The sequence below is a fragment of the Indicator indicator genome, chromosome 14, assembly GCF_027791375.1.
Source record: "Indicator indicator isolate 239-I01 chromosome 14, UM_Iind_1.1, whole genome shotgun sequence".
NCBI lineage: Eukaryota > Metazoa > Chordata > Aves > Piciformes > Indicatoridae > Indicator > Indicator indicator.
In genome coordinates this window covers 14,133,576-14,153,177 of record NC_072023.1, presented here as the reverse complement: position 1 = coordinate 14,153,177, position 19,602 = coordinate 14,133,576, and the positions used below count along the sequence as shown (strand labels likewise).

The 19,602-nt window shown below is 45.6% G+C and overlaps 1 protein-coding gene across 1 annotated transcript; it reads right to left on the bottom strand.

Moving 5' to 3' along the window:
* Positions 1–283: 283 nt before the first annotated feature.
* SVOPL (SVOP like) lies at positions 284–19,038 on the bottom strand. The gene is made up of 15 exons (XM_054387080.1): positions 18,960–19,038; positions 17,788–17,879; positions 16,041–16,139; positions 15,513–15,584; positions 15,283–15,407; positions 13,817–13,880; positions 12,258–12,383; positions 10,556–10,684; positions 8,863–8,936; positions 7,028–7,230; positions 5,799–5,910; positions 4,467–4,548; positions 2,883–2,972; positions 2,180–2,348; positions 284–309 (listed from the first exon to the last, which is right to left on the bottom strand). The coding sequence occupies exons 1-15, from the start codon at positions 19,036–19,038 to the stop codon at positions 284–286; spliced, it is 1,542 nt and encodes a 513-aa protein (XP_054243055.1).
* Between the last annotated feature and the right edge of the window lie 564 nt (positions 19,039–19,602).

Sequence of the window (19,602 nt, the reverse complement as noted above, 5' to 3'; positions counted from 1 at the left end):
TGGGGGGTGTGGAATAGCACTGCTACTCTACTAATAGTACTAGTATTAAAAAGTCCCCATCTTGCTTCACAGGACAGGTGGAAAGCATCTTTTTATTGAATCATAGGAAAGGAAAGGTCCTTGAGAAATGTGCCATTTTTCTGTACAAATCACAGCTCTTGCACTGTTCAGTTGCAATTTTTTCGTAATGGAAATGGTATGAAGAAGCAATCAACATCAAATGTAGCTCACAGGAAATGACAAGATGCCAAAGGTTTATTTCTCTTTCCTACCCCATCCAACATCAAACACTTGCTTTCATTTTACTTGCTAAAAAGGGAGAAGAAAACAACACATAAAATTAATAATAAGCACATGAAACCCAACAGAAATGGATACAGGGGAAAATAATATGTTTGGATATGTTCAAAAGGCTTTGCCCCTTGATAGGCAATCCCCATAACTACTTTGAGAGCAGCCTGATGCTGTCACAATAAACTGAAACAAGATGTGCTTTATAGATGGAATTGTCTAGTTTTCAAAAAAAGTTACTTACATATTTTTGCAGTTGATTTGTGTATACCTATTTTTAGAAAACACAGCCCCTGCCTGAGCCATGTTAAAAGGGCTTTTACATCATGTTTTTTTTAAATTCTTGTATGGACTGGGTGACTGTCCTGTGTGAGGCCCTCAGACAATGTGTTCAACAGTCATGGTTCAGAAATCCCTGAGTGACTACACCGACAACCAACCACAAGGTAAAGAGTTAGAAAGGTGAATTTAAGGTCTAATGGTGGCACCTCAGAGTACACAACTGGTTCTGTAGATTTTTATTTTTCTCTGCTTATTACTTGTGCATGTCAGGGCCAGCAGCTGGAGCTTAGAACTCTTTATTTGTATCAAGAAAGGATAATAATGCTATAAAGTACCCAGGAAAAAGGGGGATCCCATTAATGAATCATTGCACTCTCATTTATCTCAACTACTGTTAGCCAAAGTTAATGAAAGTGTAGCTGAATCAAAGCTTTCCTTTTAGGTCTCAAGTAGTTTTAATGAAGTGTTTTGCTTAGTAATTACTGTAAATCCAATCTTTTGAAGGTCTTAAATGGCTTTCTAGCCTCTGTGTGTGGGGTTGAATTTCACTCACAAGGGAAGAATAAGTTACTTTGTTCCTCGCTTAAACTTTGATTTATATTTTTTTTTCTCACAGTCTTTTACGGAATACTGTAAAAGTATTCTGTAAACCTTCCCCCTCCCTCACAGGCATATATTTTAAATGGCAGAAAAATATAAAAGACAAGCATTTTTGAAAGTCTACTATTCAAAGAAGCAGGAAATTATTAGTATGTTGCTTTTCTGAAAGCCCTGAGCTTAACTGCCCCAGGTACCTTGGGGAAGCATTAGATGTCACCTTATGAAGTTCAGAGTGTGTGTAGATTGTGTGTGTGTGTGCGTGCGTGTGTATGTGGTGGTTTGGGGTTTTTTTTCAGTCTGCTTCTGAATCACACATAAAACAGTTTGATCAAACAAGGGTCTTGCTCTAGGCTGCTAAAGAATGTGTATTATTTAGCCTATGGTCCTCTGGTTTATTTGGGTGAGATTGTAGAGTTACAGATGGTGTGATACAGGCACACTGCATGCATGATGTATAGATTTCCATGCTGATACAGCTGAATCAACTAGAATCACACAACTGCTCAACAACACCTTCTCTGATTAAACTAGTGCAACTTGTGCATGGGAGGTTGTCTGAATTTTAACTTGCCCCCTTAATCTTTTTTGTTTTGACTGGTTGCTGTATAGGAAGTGCTGCCCACAAGGACTTAGCTAATGGACTAATGCAGTTGGGACTTTTACCTGAATCTGATGAAGAAATGGCTTTAGTAGTTTAAGGTGCTAGCCTATCTCCTTTCAGCACAAGCAAACCAAAATATGTGCCTGTGAAGCAGCAACTTCAAGTCAGGACTAGAGATACTCTCAGAGAGGGACTTGCACTGGCTGAAGCTAACACACTGGCATGAAGTAGCTGGGATTTAGGGTAGGCCTGTTTCCTCTTTTGAGAAATGAGCTCTAGGTAGTTTGGATGAGTGTGCTTTAAGCTGCTGCAACAGCACGTTCCTGTGCTTTCCTATCAGGCTTTATTTTGGATTATGAGGCATCAGGAGACCTTGGTTTGGATTCTGACTGAATCACAACCTACTTAGTCTCTGAATAGCATTTAGATAACCAAGAGCTTCTGAAGTGGTAATACAAACCTGCAGTGCTCTGCCCTTGGTCTCGATGGGCAGTGTGAATGCAGAGATTGCACACACAATGCACACAGATGAGAAAAGACACAGGGCCCCAACGAATGAAGCACTCATGAGAACCTGGAGGTAGATGAACAGTTCAGACATCAGATCACTGGTAGGGTGGGGTTGGCAGTTAATTAATAATCAAAGAAAGGACACACACACCAGAGAGACTCTGCAGCAGAAAAACAGTATCTTGTGAATAAGAATTCAGAAAGTAATAAATGTAAGCAAGATGAGCTCTGGGAAGAGGTGTTCACAGGTCTTGCACCTGGCAAAGACCATATAAGTACTCTATAAACTTTTGATAAAGAGGAGGCTAAGGGGTGACCTCATTAATGTTTATAAATATGTGAAGGGCAAGTGTCAGGAGGATGGAGCCAGGCTCCTCTCAGTGGTGCCCAATGACAGGACAATAGGCAATGGGTGCAAGCTGGAGCATAGGAGGTTCTACCTGAACCTGAACGTAAGATAAAGAACTAATAAGTTGATGGAGGAAGTGAATACTTTTTTTTTTTTTTTTTTTTTTGGTGAACTTCAAGAACATCTCTGTATATTTGATAGCACATGATTGACACACTGTGTTGCAAACACTACATAGAGTGCTCTTACTTGTGATATAAATGGGGCCACCATAGCCCCAACACGGCACAATGCCCCACTTGTTCCCATCCCCAGGGCTCGCATTGTGGTGGGATAAACCTAAAACAGGTCAGAAAGAAATCAGATTAGTGCAACAATGGCATGTGGGGGGGTTTTGCTTTGGGTTGTTGCCTTTTTTTTTTTTTTTTTTTGCTTGTTTGTTGTGGGTTTTGTTTGTTTTGTGGGGTTTTTTTGTAGTTTTAATTTGGTGAGACCCAGTGCATTATCAAGGGCAGCTGGTGGGGTAAGATGAAAGGGAAGAAAGGGTCTCATTTACACTATTACAAATCTGCTGGTTTATGCCCCAAGTAAAGTTTTAGAGCAAGTCAGTCAAAGGGAGATGCAATTCCCCTGCTGTTTGCTTATCACCCATACCAACACCTTTCCCCCAGCTGTGCTGTGGCAGCTCACATCAAAGTCACAGAGGAGAGGCTGGGTGCTAAAGGACGAATTCAATTTATATTGCTAGGCCCTGTATCCGGAAAGCAGGAAGAAAGGATATTGTCTGCAGATCTCAAAACTGCCTCCTTATTTGCCTCACAGCACTTCTAATCTTTTGTTTAGAAGGAGGAGAAAGAAAAATATCCCCAGAAGAAACCTCCTGGCTTAGAAGAATGTGCTTTGTGCATTTTTTCCCACATTTCCCAAACAGCTGTGCCAATAAAACACTTAAGCCTGTATCTTGCTTAACTTTAAAAAGTTCTATTAATATATTTTAGCAAGTATACTCATGGAAGCCTTTGTTTAAATACTGTAGTGGGTCAAGTCAGTGGAGGATAAGGTAATTCCAGAGAAGTCAAGGCATGGGGCCAGAGGGGATTTCCAAGTTTGGTTTTGATCATTGATGAAATTGTGAGTAGTACTGGTGTGGCCATTGCAGCAATGATCTTTACATCAACAGCATCCAATTCAGGACCATTGAACCATGGTATTTTTTCATGCCTGGCACATGCTTAAATAATAGTGCACTATGAAAAGAAGTACTGGGCCAACACAGGCCAACAACTTCTGATTGCTTTTTACTACCTCTTTACTCAAGCTGCAAGGCAATACATTTAACTCCACACAAGTGTTTGAAAAGGAACAACGACAACAAAAAAATAGCTGCTAACAATCAAAAGATACTAACAATGTATGATGGACAAATACTTTTCATTAAGTGAAAAAAAAATTCTTATATATAATCTCACCTACCTCTGTCGCTTAAGTGCAGAAAAAGGTCCCTTTCAGTGATTGCCTGTTTTCTAACTTTGCAGAGGTTAAGGAGGGAAAAGAACATGGGATTTGGAAGATGGTGGTATATATTCTCATTATAATATTTTTTTTTCAGTAGATGACCAACAGGATGCTCAGTAGGACATCTGTTCTTGTTATCTCCAACTAGTTACCTGATTTCTTCACGGCTTTCTCGTGTGAAATCAGTGTGGCAAGGAAACCAGAGACAGTTCAAGAAAGATGGCACTAACTAGTCATTAACAATGGCAGCATTGCTGGGTATAAACAAGTGAGCTTTCATGTCTCAGAGCAGCTTAATGTTCTTTCAGGAGGACCTACCTCTGCTGTGTAAATGTAAATGGTGTTGAAGTTTGCTGAAACCAAGGCACGCAGCATGAAGAGAAACCCAGTCACGCCTGAGCTGGAGAGAAAGCCATGCAGAACAAAGTTTGTACCACTGAAGGGTGACCAGCAGGGACAGCCCAATGAATATGCTGTACTAAATGCTTTTACTAGCTTAATACAAGGGAAAGTACAAGGAAAAGGTGACAGCTGACATGGAATCTTTCTTGAGTTCACTGCTAAGGCATGTTCAGCAATGGACTGCTGCATGTTGTTTCTTCTAGGCCAGTGCTAGAGGCTGGAGGGAATGATCTGAACAGGACAGCATGGCTCAGCTGCTGCCTTCAGCATTACAGTCAAGTCTGACTTCCAGCTTAGCCCTCACTTTCCATTAGTTTATAAACCTGTTGCATGCAAATATGATGGCCAGGCTGTTCCATGAAAAAGTCAAATAGTAATAGCAGCACAGAGGCCAGTACTGACAAAGGCTTCCTTAGCTTCACAACTATTTTCAGCTTCCCACTCCAGCTCTCAAATGTTTCAGCAGCCTCTGGAACCAGTGGCCCATAGGGTAAATGATGGGGGTGTACACCAGCAATGAGCAGCTATCAGTCAGTTTAGAGGAGGCTTCAGCTCGAAGCCATTCTGATTTTTAGTAACCATTGAGGTCTGGCAGTTTGGGAGTGGTCTGTTTTCCACATCCTCACAAGTCAGCTTGATAATTACATCACTCACAACACCTTTTCCCTTGATGCCTCCAGCTCCTCTTGAAGTAGAGATACACGTAGCAAAATCCTTGCCCTGTTAGCTGTTCTTTACTGTAGTGCTCTGCACATGACCTGCTCCTGAGGCCACCATCTCTTGGCGAATGGGGCAGCACGTGTGGTGCATTCAATTACAGCAACCTGACTATTTGCAATCCTTGGGGTTTTTTGGTGACTTTGAAGTTAGAGGAGACATATGCAGCATTGCAAGAAAAAAAAAAGGGGGAGGGGGGGAAGGGCAGGAAAAATATTACTTTTTTTCTGGTGAATGTTGTTCACATAATCCTTAATTTTCTAGGTTTGTAGAGTGCAGATTGCAATGTGCTTAGGGGAAGCCATACAGGCTCAATAATACAAGTGAACCCCTCCTGCACACTGTTGCTTCACAGCATCTCCTGCACCAGCTTTCTCAGGGAGGGAGCCAGTCAGAGGAAAGCTTTTTTCAGATGTACAAAGATTACTGCCCTGACCAACTGGTGACCTGAGAGTACCATAGGTACTGCTCTCTTCCTCCAGCATTTCAGACCCCTCCCTCCAGCAAGGCCCACATGCTGATCCAGACTACCTTGAGGTGCAGATATTAAGGAGAAGAAAGAATAGAGCTGTACATCCCATGGTGATACATAAGCTCAGTCGTCTGCCGAGAACATTGATGCCAAGAATGTTCAAAGGATTTACTGGAGATAAACAGGAAAATCATAAAAATGTTAGATGACTTAACTGCAATGCTTGTCTGTCTTGATACCTTACATATTGTGCCTCAAAAATACCTCTCTGCACCCCCAGTGCCTACCAAATGCTCTATAAAATGCACAAACTCTTTAATTCTTGTCCTGTAGCCAAACCCCTGTAATTTCCTCTCAGAGGATGAATCCTGTCTTTCCCTGAAACTACACTGGCAGGACACCATTGCCTGTCATGAGCCGTGCAAGGAAGGCACCTGCTGGGTGACCATTGCAGGCCTGAGTGGTTTTGCTTCCTCCGGCCATAGCCCAGCTAAACACCAGGGCCCAGCACGGCTTCTGTTGAGTACCTCCATGAGTCCTGGTTCCAACTTGGCTGCACCTGCAAGATTCAGCATGCAGTTGCTCTGTATCTCAGGTGTTGAGATGTGAACCAGGGAAAATGTTCATTTCTGAGGTGTGTTGCAATGCTAGACCCACACACAGTGCTAAGTTCTTTCAAAGGTGCTGTATGGATGCCTTTGGGACATCCTGCCATCCCCCAGCACTCCTGGGCAGTCTGCACCAGGAGGCATTTTTGTTTGCTATGCATTCCTTGCCCTGTTAGCTGTTCTTTACTGTAGTGCTCTGCACATGATCTACTCCTGAGGCCACCATCTCTTGGCAAGTGGGGCAGCTTGTGTGGTGCATTCAATTACAGCAATCTGACTAATTTGCAATCCTTGTTTTTTTGTGACTTTCCAAAAACAACATGTTTGGGAATTTGGGAAGCTAGGCTTGGTTCTGGTAAGTTAGGAGCAATTTTCCCTGGAGTTTATCCAAGGCTAACTGCAAAGAAAGTCTTTGGCTCTGCTGCTGGAAGGACCCCTGCTGTCATCGGAAGCTGAATTACTCACTTGGGGAGCAATACCCTCTCTTGTCCCTTGCCACCAGCTCATGGCCTGTATCCCCAAACTGTCATTTGAAAAGCCTGTGTCTAGCAGTTGCCAGCAATGCTCAGGGATGTTTCAGCCTCTGGCACATCACTAAATGCATGCAAAGCTACAAACCTGGCAGTGAGCATTGGCTGGCTGTGAAAGGGAGTGCCAGGGCAGGGGGGAGAAGGGCTCACGTGCGATCTCTCCGACTGTGCTGATGATCATGGTCTGGTAGGCGAGGGGCCCAAACAAGCGGCAGTAGCAGGGGCTGTGGCTCTCCTCGGAGTCACCGCCAGGGTTCTGCACCAGAGGTGCTGCAGAGCCGCAGACGAGGTCTCGCTCCAGTAGCTCGGCGCTGGCCAATATAACGCCGTAGTACGCGAAGGCTATGCCGAGCCTGGGGGCAGAAACACTGCAGTGAGCAGCAGCGACGGGGAAGGTGAGGAAAGTGAAACAGAGCAGGCTCCCACTTAGCCTGAGCCTAGCAGTAACTTGGGCTGCCCCACCATGGCCATCCCACCCAGAGCACACCACTACTGCCGATGTTCATGCACATCTCTTCCTCAGGGGACCATGTCCCAGCTCATATCTTGTCTTTTGTCCATGCACCTCTCTTTCTCGGGGGACCCTGCCCCAACTCATATCTTGTCTTTTCCTTGCTCCTTAGTTTTGTTTCTTCTGTTTCTTCCTGTGCAGCAGGTGAACTGCTGTGGTCACACTGGGGAGAGCATGCCACTTAGGTCCCTTTCCTCACACAAGGCTGTAAGTAAGTGGAGACAAACCAGCCCTTCCCTCAAGAACCAGAGAATCTCAACATGAGGCCCTGGTGCTTGCAGCTCACATGAAGCACCTCTCCTGGCCTTTTTCAGTCCTTATCCTTTCTGCCCAGGGATTTTCAAAAAGAGTTTTCATTAACTGTCTGGAGAGCCTCACATCACACCCTGGCTGGCTGTCAAGAACACAGCACTGGTGATGGCAGCCTGGCTGTGTCATTATCAGATAATTCAATGTGACATCTAATCATAAGCAGGCTGAGAAATAATTTTCACTTTTTTATTCCCCCCGGCAGTTTCAGAAATGAACAACAGAATCTGGGCTAGGAAACAAGCTGCCTGTGGAGGTGGGGTATGCTCAGGGCACTGAGGGTTAGAAATGCAAACCTGGAATGTGCCAGCAACTCCTGAGATGACTACAAGAGCAAGGAAGATTAAAAAACAAAAAGAGATATTTCATAAGACTTATTCAAGTTGAGGGGAAAAAACCATAAAAAATTCACAGCCTGACTTAACAACATTTTGGGTCAATGAGTTCCCACAGACCTATTATTTATACATTTCCATTCCAGACAGAAAAGTCAATGAAACATGTATTACCCTTGCATGCAGCTACTGGGAACATTGCTTATGAAACCATCTCTCTTCAGTCTTAATTTTCCCCAGCCACTGGTAGTGGTTAATGAGTTTCTGTTGGAGCCCTGTCCCATTGACAGATTGCCTGGCCTGCAAAAGTGGTGCATTTCTCCTCCTCTTGAGAAGAATAAGCTTATGCCAGGAAGAGAAATGGAGCCACAGGCACATCTTTGGTGCATGCCACAAGCAGGCATGCTCTCTCCCACAGCTCTTGTCTGGCCCTCAGACCACCTCCCTTGAGCCATCTTATCATAGAATCATAGAATTATTTCAGTTGGAAAAGATCTCTAAGATCATCAAGTCCAGCCTTGTCCTGAGGAATGACTGACAGTGCCCTGCACCATCCTGGATGCCCAGCCTTTTTCTGCCTATGTTAACACTGATTGGTAAAAGGTGCCTGAGGCATGGTCTGAGATCAGGACAAGCCAATGGTGACCTATATCTACATACTCCCCCCCGTTCTGGCCACCAAGGATCTGAAGCCACCTCCTGAGGCAGAAGTCCTGCCTTGTAATGGCAGAGTCAATGGAAGACTTTTGCACATGTTCAACTGAGCGAATGAACTGATAAGCAAAAGAGGAAAAAAAAAAAAACAACACCAAACAAAAGCCTTTTTGTACCATATGATCCATATCTGCAAAGTGGTTCTGAGGTATTTGGGGTGGATGAGGTCCTTGAATCTTCCTCTCCTTTCCTGCAAATCATGGATAGAAATAGTTTTTTTAAAGGCATATTTAATACAGGGGCCAATACTCTGCAAGAGCAGACTTCCCCTGCCCTCACTCCAGGCTTCTGATGGCTCAGACAAATTGACAGATGGTACAACACAGCACCCCATCAGCCCTCCAGAGAGGAAAGCCTCTCTTTCCAAAGGATGTCCACAGAAGGGTGTGCTCTAAAGGGTAGAGAGCAGAAGAGCACCCTGAGCACTCCCAGATCCTGGGACAGTGTGGGATTGCTCTGCTCATGATGCTAGAGGGGAACCAGGTTGCTGCTGGGGAGCCAGCACTGCCAGGGCTGCTAGCTGCTGTTGCCCCAGACTGGGGAGAGTGGCCCAGCAACCACTGCTCTGTCAGTGGAGCAAGTTTGTGGCCACACACATCTTGCTGGGAGGCCTGAAATGCCAGTGAACAGAGAGACAAGCAGGCACTGGGAGGGGCCTGCCCACCCCACTGCTCCCTAGGAGCCACCAGTTGCCCCGGCATCCCACCACCACGGGGAGACAAGTTCACAGGAATGGTTTGGGTAGCCTTTATTTTTATTTCCCACATCACTGGTTAAGCCTGAGAGGGTGCACAACTAACAAAACCCTTCCCACAGTCAATGTGGGTGCATTACATAAATTCAATTAAACTACAGGGAAGTTTTAATCCAAATTAATTCAAATACTATAGCATCATCTTGCATTAATTGCTAAGGACAACACTGGGCGCCTGTGGGATTGAATAAACAGCAAGGAGGTCCAGGAAAGGGACTTAGAAGAGCTGGATAATAATTTTGAGGCCCTGGAAAATAGTTTTGTCCAATCTTCCTCTCTTGTGGGTCAAAGGTGCCATCTCACTAAGTCCCCCACCCTGAAGTCAGCAGGGCCCAGACTGAAGGTAAGGGAGGGCAGCCTTTGGGAGCCCCTGCCCCTAGCTCTCCTCCTACCCCACCTGCAACACCACACACACTTTTGTGCATTTTAGCCCCATTGTGATCAACTCCTGAGCTGCTCAGCTGCTTATGGGTATAAATGAGGCCATCAGTGAAATGGCCTCTTCTGCTTTGACCCTCTTCTGCTGGTTCATGGTTCCACACTCAGGGACCTGGGGTTCTGGTACACACCTGACAAGTCCAGCCAGGGGCTGGGAGAAACTCCTGGGAATGCTGGGTTGATGTCACGGCAAGGACGCTTGCAGCATGACTGATCAAAAACCCTGAGAGGGACCCTGAGGGGCAGATTCCAGGTCTCGTGGCAGAATGAGACCCCTGAGGAATGGATGGGCAATAAGGCAAGACATGATTTGTTGGGAGCCATTCTTGTGTTAGAGGAAACAAATCTTTCCTCAGCACAATATTTTGCTGAATGAACAAAAGAATACAAAAAAAACCCCAGAAAACTCAATTCCATTTTGAGGACCAAGATTACTGTCCCTCCAAAAGAAAAATGACACCTTCCTCATCACATTCAATAGCTATTTGGAAAGAAATCAGGCAAGGAGAGGAAGAGAGGCAGAGCAAGACATGCTTGGCAGTTCCACTCCCTCCCTGAATGCCAGATGCTGGCAGCCCTGTTCAGGACAGAGGAGCCAAGCAGTTCTGTGCACTTACCTTGGCAGTCTCCCTCAGCGTCCCCTCGGGCATCACTGCCCCGTTCATCTTGGCTATCCTCTGCAGGGTGGCCAGGGCAGCTGACATGTTTCCCTTGGAGACGTTGTACCGTGCAGACTCTGGGATGAACTGAAAGCAGACTGGCATCAGAAAGCATATCTGCACCCCTCTGTCCACTTAACCATACTCACAGCTTCCCACCAAGCCCAAGAGCTGGGTCAGGTTAGTAAAGGGCACCACCTGAGTGTTCTTTTGCTGTTTTCCTCCCTAGTCATGCCCTGGGGCACCTCAGCTCCCATACAGCCTGTTGGGGGGGATCACTCTGTTGAACAAACTCATTTCTTGATCCAGCTCCCACGGGTCTGTTACCAAGGTATCTGAGGCAAGCACTAGGGAGAGGTGGAAGCCAAAGACACAGGTTTAACAAAAAACAACCCCTAATTGATTGAAATTCTAAAATGAGATGAAGCATGTATCACTTAAGCAAAAATCTTGGCAGACTCAACATGGCCACTGAAAAAAAAGGAAGACATGAATGAAATTTAGGAACACACTCATGTATCATTAGCATTTGCAACGTTCACTCACACCTGGAGAGTGCTCCTTCCAAAATAAAATACCTTTTTATTAAATGATGGCTCTATTAAATTCTAAACTATTATATCTGTATCACTGAAATATGAATTACAGACTTACCTTTTAAAGGGATGTATGCTCACTGAATTTTTTTTCTTGGGACTAGAAACCTTTGCTACCTATTTTTTGAGGCAAAAATAATCAGGGAACCCACACGTCAAAGTGATATGGGTGGATGTTTACAGCAACCTTGCATTTATCACAGAATTGTTGGAAAAGAGCTCTAGGATTATTGATTCCAACCATCAACCTAACACCACTGTGGCCATTAAACCATATCCTGAAGTGCCATCTCTATATACTTTTTTAACACCTCCAGGGACAGTGACTCCACCACCTCCCTGGGCAACCTATTCCAGTGCCTGACCAACTTTTCCTAATATCCAATATTGCCTGCCCAAGTAGCATCCCAAAAGACCCGTTTAGCTGCAGGAAGGGCTTTCACATCGGCACAGCTTAGCACTGCAGTGCCCACAAGCACATGGCTTCCCCAAAATAAGATGGTCCTCATGTCTGAGGCTGGTATTTCTGAGGCATGAGTAAATCTGGGGAAGCTGCAGTTGGCCTTGATACCCATTTGCTCTGTGAACGCTTTACTGAGGCTTCTTTCCTCAGGAAATCTAAAGACTGAAGAGGATGTGCTGTGGCCAGCACTAGACTGAAGTTATTACTTGTGATTTTTTGCATATTGTGTCTACAGGGTCTTGTTTTCAATGCTGGGCCCATCAGCATGGTCCCTGGGTACCACTGGCAGCCTGGACACTGGAGTCTGGGGTGCTGTAAAGCTACAGCAGAGCAGTAAAGCCAGAAACATTTGAAAAGTCAAGCCAAGCTATCTCTCACCGGGTGAAATCTGCCCAGCGTCTGGTTTGCAGCACCCCCACTACCACCCCACAACTCCTGTCCCAGGCCATCAGTATCTTCCCAAGTCCCCCAGGTGAGAGGACTGCAATGGTGAAAGGAAGAAGCAAAGACAGCCCCATGCTTTCAGGAGCTGGAGAGCAATGCCTCTTGGTGCCTGGGGAGACACCAGGTCCACGGCAGTGCAGCAGGGAGCATTTCCTACCTTGAACACCAGGATGAGAAGGATGCCAGGAATGGAGGCGATTCTGATCAGCCATCGCCAGCCAATGGTTGGATTCACCACTGATCCCAGGCCAATAATTAACAAGGATCCTACTAACCAGAACACCTTTGCCAGGGAAAGGAAGGGGTTAAAACATGAGCACATGGCAATCATTTGATCATTTTCTAGCTTCTGATCTTGTTCCATGGTAAGGTGGGAATATGTGCTGGGGAGTGCTGTTTTTCAAACTGAGCCATTCCATGGCTGCCTAAGAAGCTGAGCTTGGGTTGAAGGAAAAAGGGAATGAAAGACAAGGATTTGGGGAGGGATGGCTGAAGATAGTATTTATTAGCTCCAGATTAAAAACAGATAACTTGCTGTGACTACCCTTGTATATAAAGTCATTTTTTTTGTCCTTCCAGTAACATCTCTGCTATTGCTCATGCTCATGAATTTTCCTCTTGTCTAAATCTCTATGGGGAAGCAGCAGATTTACAAGTACTGAAGGCAAAAATGGGCCCAACTTCCATTGCTGGAAGTTAGTGACTCTCTAGTAGACTCAGTGCCAGGCTGTACCAAAGGAGACTCTGACCCTCAGATCCGCAAGTACGTTTCTCCACCAAGTTCACTTGTTGCCACTGGGAGACGTGTCCCTTTCCAGGCGACCACCCAAGGCAACTCAGCCAGCACAAAGCACAAATACACAGAAGTCACACCAAGTTCATGAGTAATGCGTGGACAGAAACAACTAATTTCTGGGGAGAAATACAAAATTAGGGTTTTGTATAAATCTTTGTGTTTCTGATGACACTTTGGTAACAAAGCCCTGGGATCAAACATGCAGTAATGAAAAGCAAATTATCCCTGCCCCCAAGACTGTGTACTTGAACTCTTGGTTGAACAGTCAGATGAATTTTTGTGTTTGATGAGGCCTCTGCAGATCATTTGCACACGCAGCAAGTGCCCCTTGCAGAAATCTGGAGTGAGCAGCAACCCAAGTCACGCTTGCTCTGGTCTTTGCCCAGCAAGCAAGTACAATCCTCCTGACATGTCTCATGAAGAATTTGAGACTATCTATGCCAATCCTACCCTGCACAAAGCTTCATGTCTTCCCTAAATAAGGACATGGAGAGGTGCAGATTAGGACCTCAATTGAGAAGCACCCTATTAATAAATTGTCTTTAAACAAGTCCAAAGAGAAGAGGGATAAGCTCAGACCAAGAGGGGGCTGGTGGTGCCACTAGCCCCAGTGCTTGATGGAAAGCCCATTGGCACTGGCCCCCTTACAGCAGGCAGCACAGTTATCTATAGGACAACCAAGAGGCTGAGTATCAGCCTTCACTCTAAGTCCCCATGCAATGTTTGAAGCATAGAACTATTTGAGAAGATATTGCCTCTTCTCTGCAGGCAGCTGCCTGTGCACATCTTTACTAACAAGGACACCACACTTTGGAGAGCAGGAGGAAGGCTGGTCTGTTGGAGACCCAGCTTCCAAGCAGCAAGGAGACAAATCTTCCAGGTTTTGGTACTGGAAGAAAGAGTAACATGCTCACTCTTACCTGAGATAAAGGCAACATGTATCCTCTGTATTTGGTGGGTAAAAATTCCGTCTTTATGATAAGCCTAGCAAAAAAAGGGAAAAAGTGCAGAAATACAACTACAAAGAGAATTTCTATACTAGTCAAGGAGCAGTTCAGCCAGTGATGGATGTTGCTGCCCATAGACAAAGTACCATTCCTCTTCCACCAGTGAGCATCCAGAGATGGGGGATCCCTGCTCAATATGCCTTCCACTCAGGGAAGCTCCAAATTATAAGGAAGATGTACAGCATGAATCCCCTCCAGGCCATGGCTGTGGGATACAGGCAGGTGAATGTTGCAGTCTGTGCATCAGAAACATTATGGAAAGGTCCTGTGGGATAATTGAGGTGTCAGTACAGTGACAGAATATGTTTGCAGAAATGAATATAAAATAGGGATTTTTTTTTTTCCCATACAGAAAACTGTCTTCCGTTTTACATCAAATGGCTGGAAAGCCCTTTGGGGAGGGCCTGGCACTGGCATCTCTCAAGCTCACATGTGTGAATTGTGCTTCCTTGGCTGGAAAGAGACAGATGGGAAGAAACCCATGTTGCTTCTTGATCTAGGCTATCTTATAAATTGTGCAATTTCTCTTTGTCCTCATTAAGCTCATTAGCAGCCTCCATGGCCACATGGGCCCTCTTCTGTGAGGGAGGCAATGCCAGGAGATCAGTGGATGTGCAACCCAGGTGCAGGGTGCCTTCTCCTCCCACCTATCTCCCTCCTATCCTTCACTTTGGCAAAGGGTTCTTGGGTCAACGTGACCAGTTTGGGGATTTCCTGTGTGGGCAGTAATTAAGCTTTGAGAAACCATGGAAGATACTAAAATGTTGCCTTCGTTTCCCAGTGAGAGTCAAAACAAATAATTTATTTCACCAGGCTCCTTGTGAAATGTTTGTTAATATGGTGGATTTCTCCTCTCCCCCTTCACATCCCGTTTTCCACCCTAACAGGGTAAAAAGTTTCATTTAAGTGGGAATGTTTTACATCAGTTCAAGAAGAATTTGCTACTTAAGCAGAATTGTTGTGACTTTTTTATGAGGAAGCAGACTTTGCTCATCTGTTACCTGTCTAATTGTTTTTATGATATATGTGCTTAATAATCCCTCTGTCACTGACTTAACATAAACCAGCTGCCCCCTCTATTCCAGGGCTCAGGAGTCCTTGGGAACTGCACTTTAGGTTGATCAACTGGGATTCAGAGACATTACAGACCAGCTTTTTATTTTAAGGTGATGTAGGAATTTGCCCCCAGGGAGGCCTCTTCTCTGCTTTCTCCTCCAGGTTGCAGCACAGTCATTGGTTCTTGGGCTCAGCACAAGGGCAGCTGGACACTCTGCCAGGTCAGCCAAAATGAGCTTAGCCCTTGGGTCCGTGTCTGCTAACCTTCCCCTGAAGGCTGGCTTGCCACCACCCATGCAATGTGACATGAGGCATGGCCTTACCCTTGCGTGTGGCCTGACACACCACCTCCTACCATGGCCCGCAGGAGCACGAACCAGACATAGGAGGGGGCAAACGAGGTCAGCAGGGAGAAATAAGATGCCCAGAGGAAGGAGAGCAGCAGAATCTGCAAAAGGGGAAACATTAGGGTCATCAGACCACAGGTGCAGACAGCTGTGTGGCTCCTGTGGGCTTCATGAAAAGGATGTGCAGACCGTGGGTGCTCACTCACCTTCCAGCGGCCATACCTGTCAGCCAGGAGCCCCAGCACTATGCTGAAGACCATGTAGCCAAAAAACACCATCTAAGGGGAATTGAAACACAGCTGTGGAAGGTCCACTCACCAGGCAGCTCAGCAGTTTGAACTGTGGGTGAATTGAACGTTTTTCAAGCATCAGGATGAACTTGCAGTGCCCAGAACCATGAGCTAGGTGGCTTTCAGGGATTAGCTTTGTGTAGGCTCTCACTGCTTCAACCCTCAGAGCTGGTGGTTGGATGGAAAGGACTTTGAAAACATGAATATGAAAGTGGGGACTTTTTTCAGCATTACAGCTCTGGACACTGATGTGTACTCACATCACTGGTTTTCCACACTCACATCACTGGTTTCCTACACTCACATCACTGGTTTCCTACAGCAGTGTTACTTTCTTGTCCCTGACAGGAGGCCTTAGGAATTTATTTGATCCACTGGGAAATGTGTGCCTGACAATGTCCACAATGGTGGATGACCTGCATGAGGGAAACACAAGCCACTCACCGTTGTCACTAAAGCCACTTGCCAGTCTTGAAGCTGCCATTCACATCGGATGAGAGGGGACACAACAGCTATCAGCATGATCTCCATAGCTTCAGCCACCTTTGGGGATGAGTGTGCACATTATCAAGAAGAGAAGCCACAAGGATCCCACAGAGGAAAGCTCCTCAGCTCTACCAAGCCTGCAACCATGGCAGCCTCATCATGTGAAAACATCCCTGTGAAGCCATGGTGCCTCCATAATGATCTGAGCCCTGTACACCTGATCTGGAAGATGTGAGGTCTTGGAAATAGAGATAGGAGGGGAGAAAGATGCACATAGAAAGCAGATATCTAAGTGTATTTCTGCATAGGAAAGCTGAAAAGTCTCATTCTTTGCAGAGGAGACTAGCTGTGCTAGCAGAAGTTCTTCCAGCTATCTCTGAAAACTAAGCTGCTTGGTTAGGTACCCAGCTGTGAATTTGAGCATCTAACACAAAGATGACCTCTTAAAACTGTTTTTTATTAAAGACTTCATTGCTTCATTGGCTGTTTGCCCCAGCAACTGGTTTCAGTTAAGAAAGAAGCCTATCATTTACACATAGCTAGAGGCTTTTACACTTCAGCTGCAGTCATCCTCACGAATATATGTCCTCATTCTGTCTTTACCCCAGCCTGGTCTCAAATTCCCAAACCACTAACACAAGATCCTGCCAGTTAGGAAATTTTTCAGGTAGCCAAGAGTGAGAGGAGAGTAGTCCTTCAGTACCAGACTGCACAAGGTTTGGATGCCTGGGAATGCACTGCAAAATGCAGTCAGGAGGCTGACCCTACACATCAGGCACTATTCGAGACGTGCTCTATTATGCTGCCACAGGGCAGAGGCCAGGCCAGGATGCTCTGAGCCAACCTGCTCAGCTTTGACTGTCCAATATCAGTTGTCACCAATATTGATTTTAGCCAAAGATTACAACAGCAGAAATTGTGCTTGAGAAAGGATGTGTAAAAATTAGGCTGCAACATGTGGCCATGGTTCTTGTGGCTGTTACTGTACAGTAATAAGGAAAACGATTGATGATAAACTCAACATGAGCCAGCAATGGGTGCTTGCAGCCCAGAAGGTAAACTATATCCTAGCCATCTCCAAAGAAGTGTGACCAGCAGGACAAGGGAGGTGATTCTCCCCTTCTACCCTGCTCTCATGAGACCCCACCCGGAGTACTACATCCAGTTCTGGTGCCCCCAGCATAAGAGGGACATTGAGCTGCTGGAGCAGGTCCAGAGGAGGGCCACAAAGATGATCAGAGGGTTGGAGAACCTCCCTTATGTGGCAGGACGTGAGAATTGGGGCTGTTCAGCCTGGAATAAAGAAGGCTTCAAGGAGATCTTATAGTAGCCTTCAAGCACCTGAGAGGGGCCTACAAGAAAGGTGGGAAGGGACTTTTTACAAGGGCTTGTACTGATAGGATGAGAGGGAATGGATACAAGCTTGAGGAGTTTAGATTTAGGCTGGATGTTAGGAAGAAATTCTTTACATGAGGGTGATGAGACACTGGAACAGGTTGCTCAGGCAGGTCATGTGTGCCCCCTCCCTGGAAATGTTCAAGGTCAGGCTGGATGAGGTCTTGAGCAACCTGTTCTTGTGGAAGGTGTCCCTGCCAATGGACACCTATCTAGTTGGGAACTAGATAATATTCAAGTTCCCTTCCAACCTAAACCATTTTATGAATCTATGAAAATGAGGCCAGCGTAGATGGCAGCAGAGACCTACCCCAGTGCTGCCCATGATCAGGAAAAGCATGATGTGAAATTTCCCAAACCCAATGGTTTCCACAGCTTCTTCCACTGTAAACGTCTTCTGCCCTGAACACCAAAGGGAAAGAAAGACAGAGAGGAAAAAAGCCACATCACAGGTCAAATTGTACCTTCTCTTTATGAAATATCAGTGGGTTTTTGTGCTACTGCAGGACCACACCAGGAAAAAGGCTGGAAATGTCTAGCAGTTATGTGTTCACTGGACAGCCACTGGGCACACTGGTGGTCAGAGGGTTGCTGAAACAGCAGCCAGCAAGGAAGGTGGCAGGCTGGGCGTGGGGAAAGGTCAGCCATGCACTGAGTTATCCCAGCTTATTTGGAAACTCATGGTTGAAACTGCATCTGGGCAATGTTCAGCCATCTTCCTCTGCCTAAATTGCTGTGAGGCTCAGCCCCACTGCATGCTTGGGCTATGAACCCACTCCCACCACAGGCAGTGTGAGCTGGGGTTTGCCCCAGGTCTAAGGCCTGCAAGGCAAGCCCAGCCAGGGACTCTGGGCTCAGATCCATCTCCAAAGCCTGTATTTCTGACTTTTCCCCCCAGTTTCAGGAGAAAGCATCTGAAGATCAGGGCTGGGATGGCTTTATAAACAGATCTGGTAGAAAGCTTTCACTATGTGTATACTTTAAAACCATTATTAAAGTAAAGTCATAGCTGCATACATTTTTCTGGCAGTACATTTCAAACCCATTAACATTACTTCTGAAATGGAACAGAACCATACTGCAGAGTTTCAGGAGAATTTTTTTGTGTGTGTATATTGTTGGGTTATTTTTTTTCAGCTGCAGATTTTTTTAATGCTTTTCTAAATTTTCTTTAAAACGTTTTTGAAATAGAATATTTTTCTTTTAAAAAAATGAATTATACACATTGAAAGAATCATTGAATTACAGGTATAATAAAATATTTACACAAAGTGAAGGCCTGAGAAAAGCCAAGCCAGCCAGCTTTTTCCAGTGCTCTAAGTAGCTGCTTGGTAGCTGTGATGGGGGAGGAGCAGTGAGAAGTTGATGCTTGTGGCTCCACATACAGAGGTTTTAGGCAGCTGAAGTGCCAGGACTGGGGACCCTCCCTCTATCCTGGCTAAATGAGGACCCATATTTCTCATCCTGCCAATGCAAACCTACCTTTTGTCGGTTCTTGTCTCTCCATGTGGATTTCTTCCAAGCCAATTGCGTTTTCTGACTCTTTAGGTGCAGTGGCCATTTCAGCTCCTGCTGGGATCCCACACTGGAGGGCAAACAAGTATGTTCAAACATGGAATTTTTTTTTTTTTTTAAGACAGCTGCTGGGAAATATGTGGTGGCACAATTTCCCCCCCACCCCCTCCCCAACTCTTGGACCATTTGATACCTGGTGCAACTCCCCCTCCCTGTGCCACACAACAATCCATTGCCAAGTCAGGTGTGCATTGTAAAAGGCAGTGCACCAGAACACTGGGGCACCTGGCTTTTCTTCCCCTACTCTTTGGGGACAAGAATGACAATCTATTACCTCCTGTCAGTCTAGCACAGATCATAAGCAGTGGACCAGAGCATTAAGGTGCCCTCTTAACACACAGGGTTCCTGGGAACATTAAAGATAATCAGTTGACCTCCTGACTGCTTGGTAAACCTATACTTGGGTTGTGGCCCAAAGGGAGTCATATCAGAAAAAGGAGCCATATCTAGCAAGTTCTGGCCATGTGCAACTGGTGCAAAGGACCAGAGTAGTAAATCACTTAAGTTGGGCTGATATGACCCATAAATCATGATCCTAAACACCACCCTT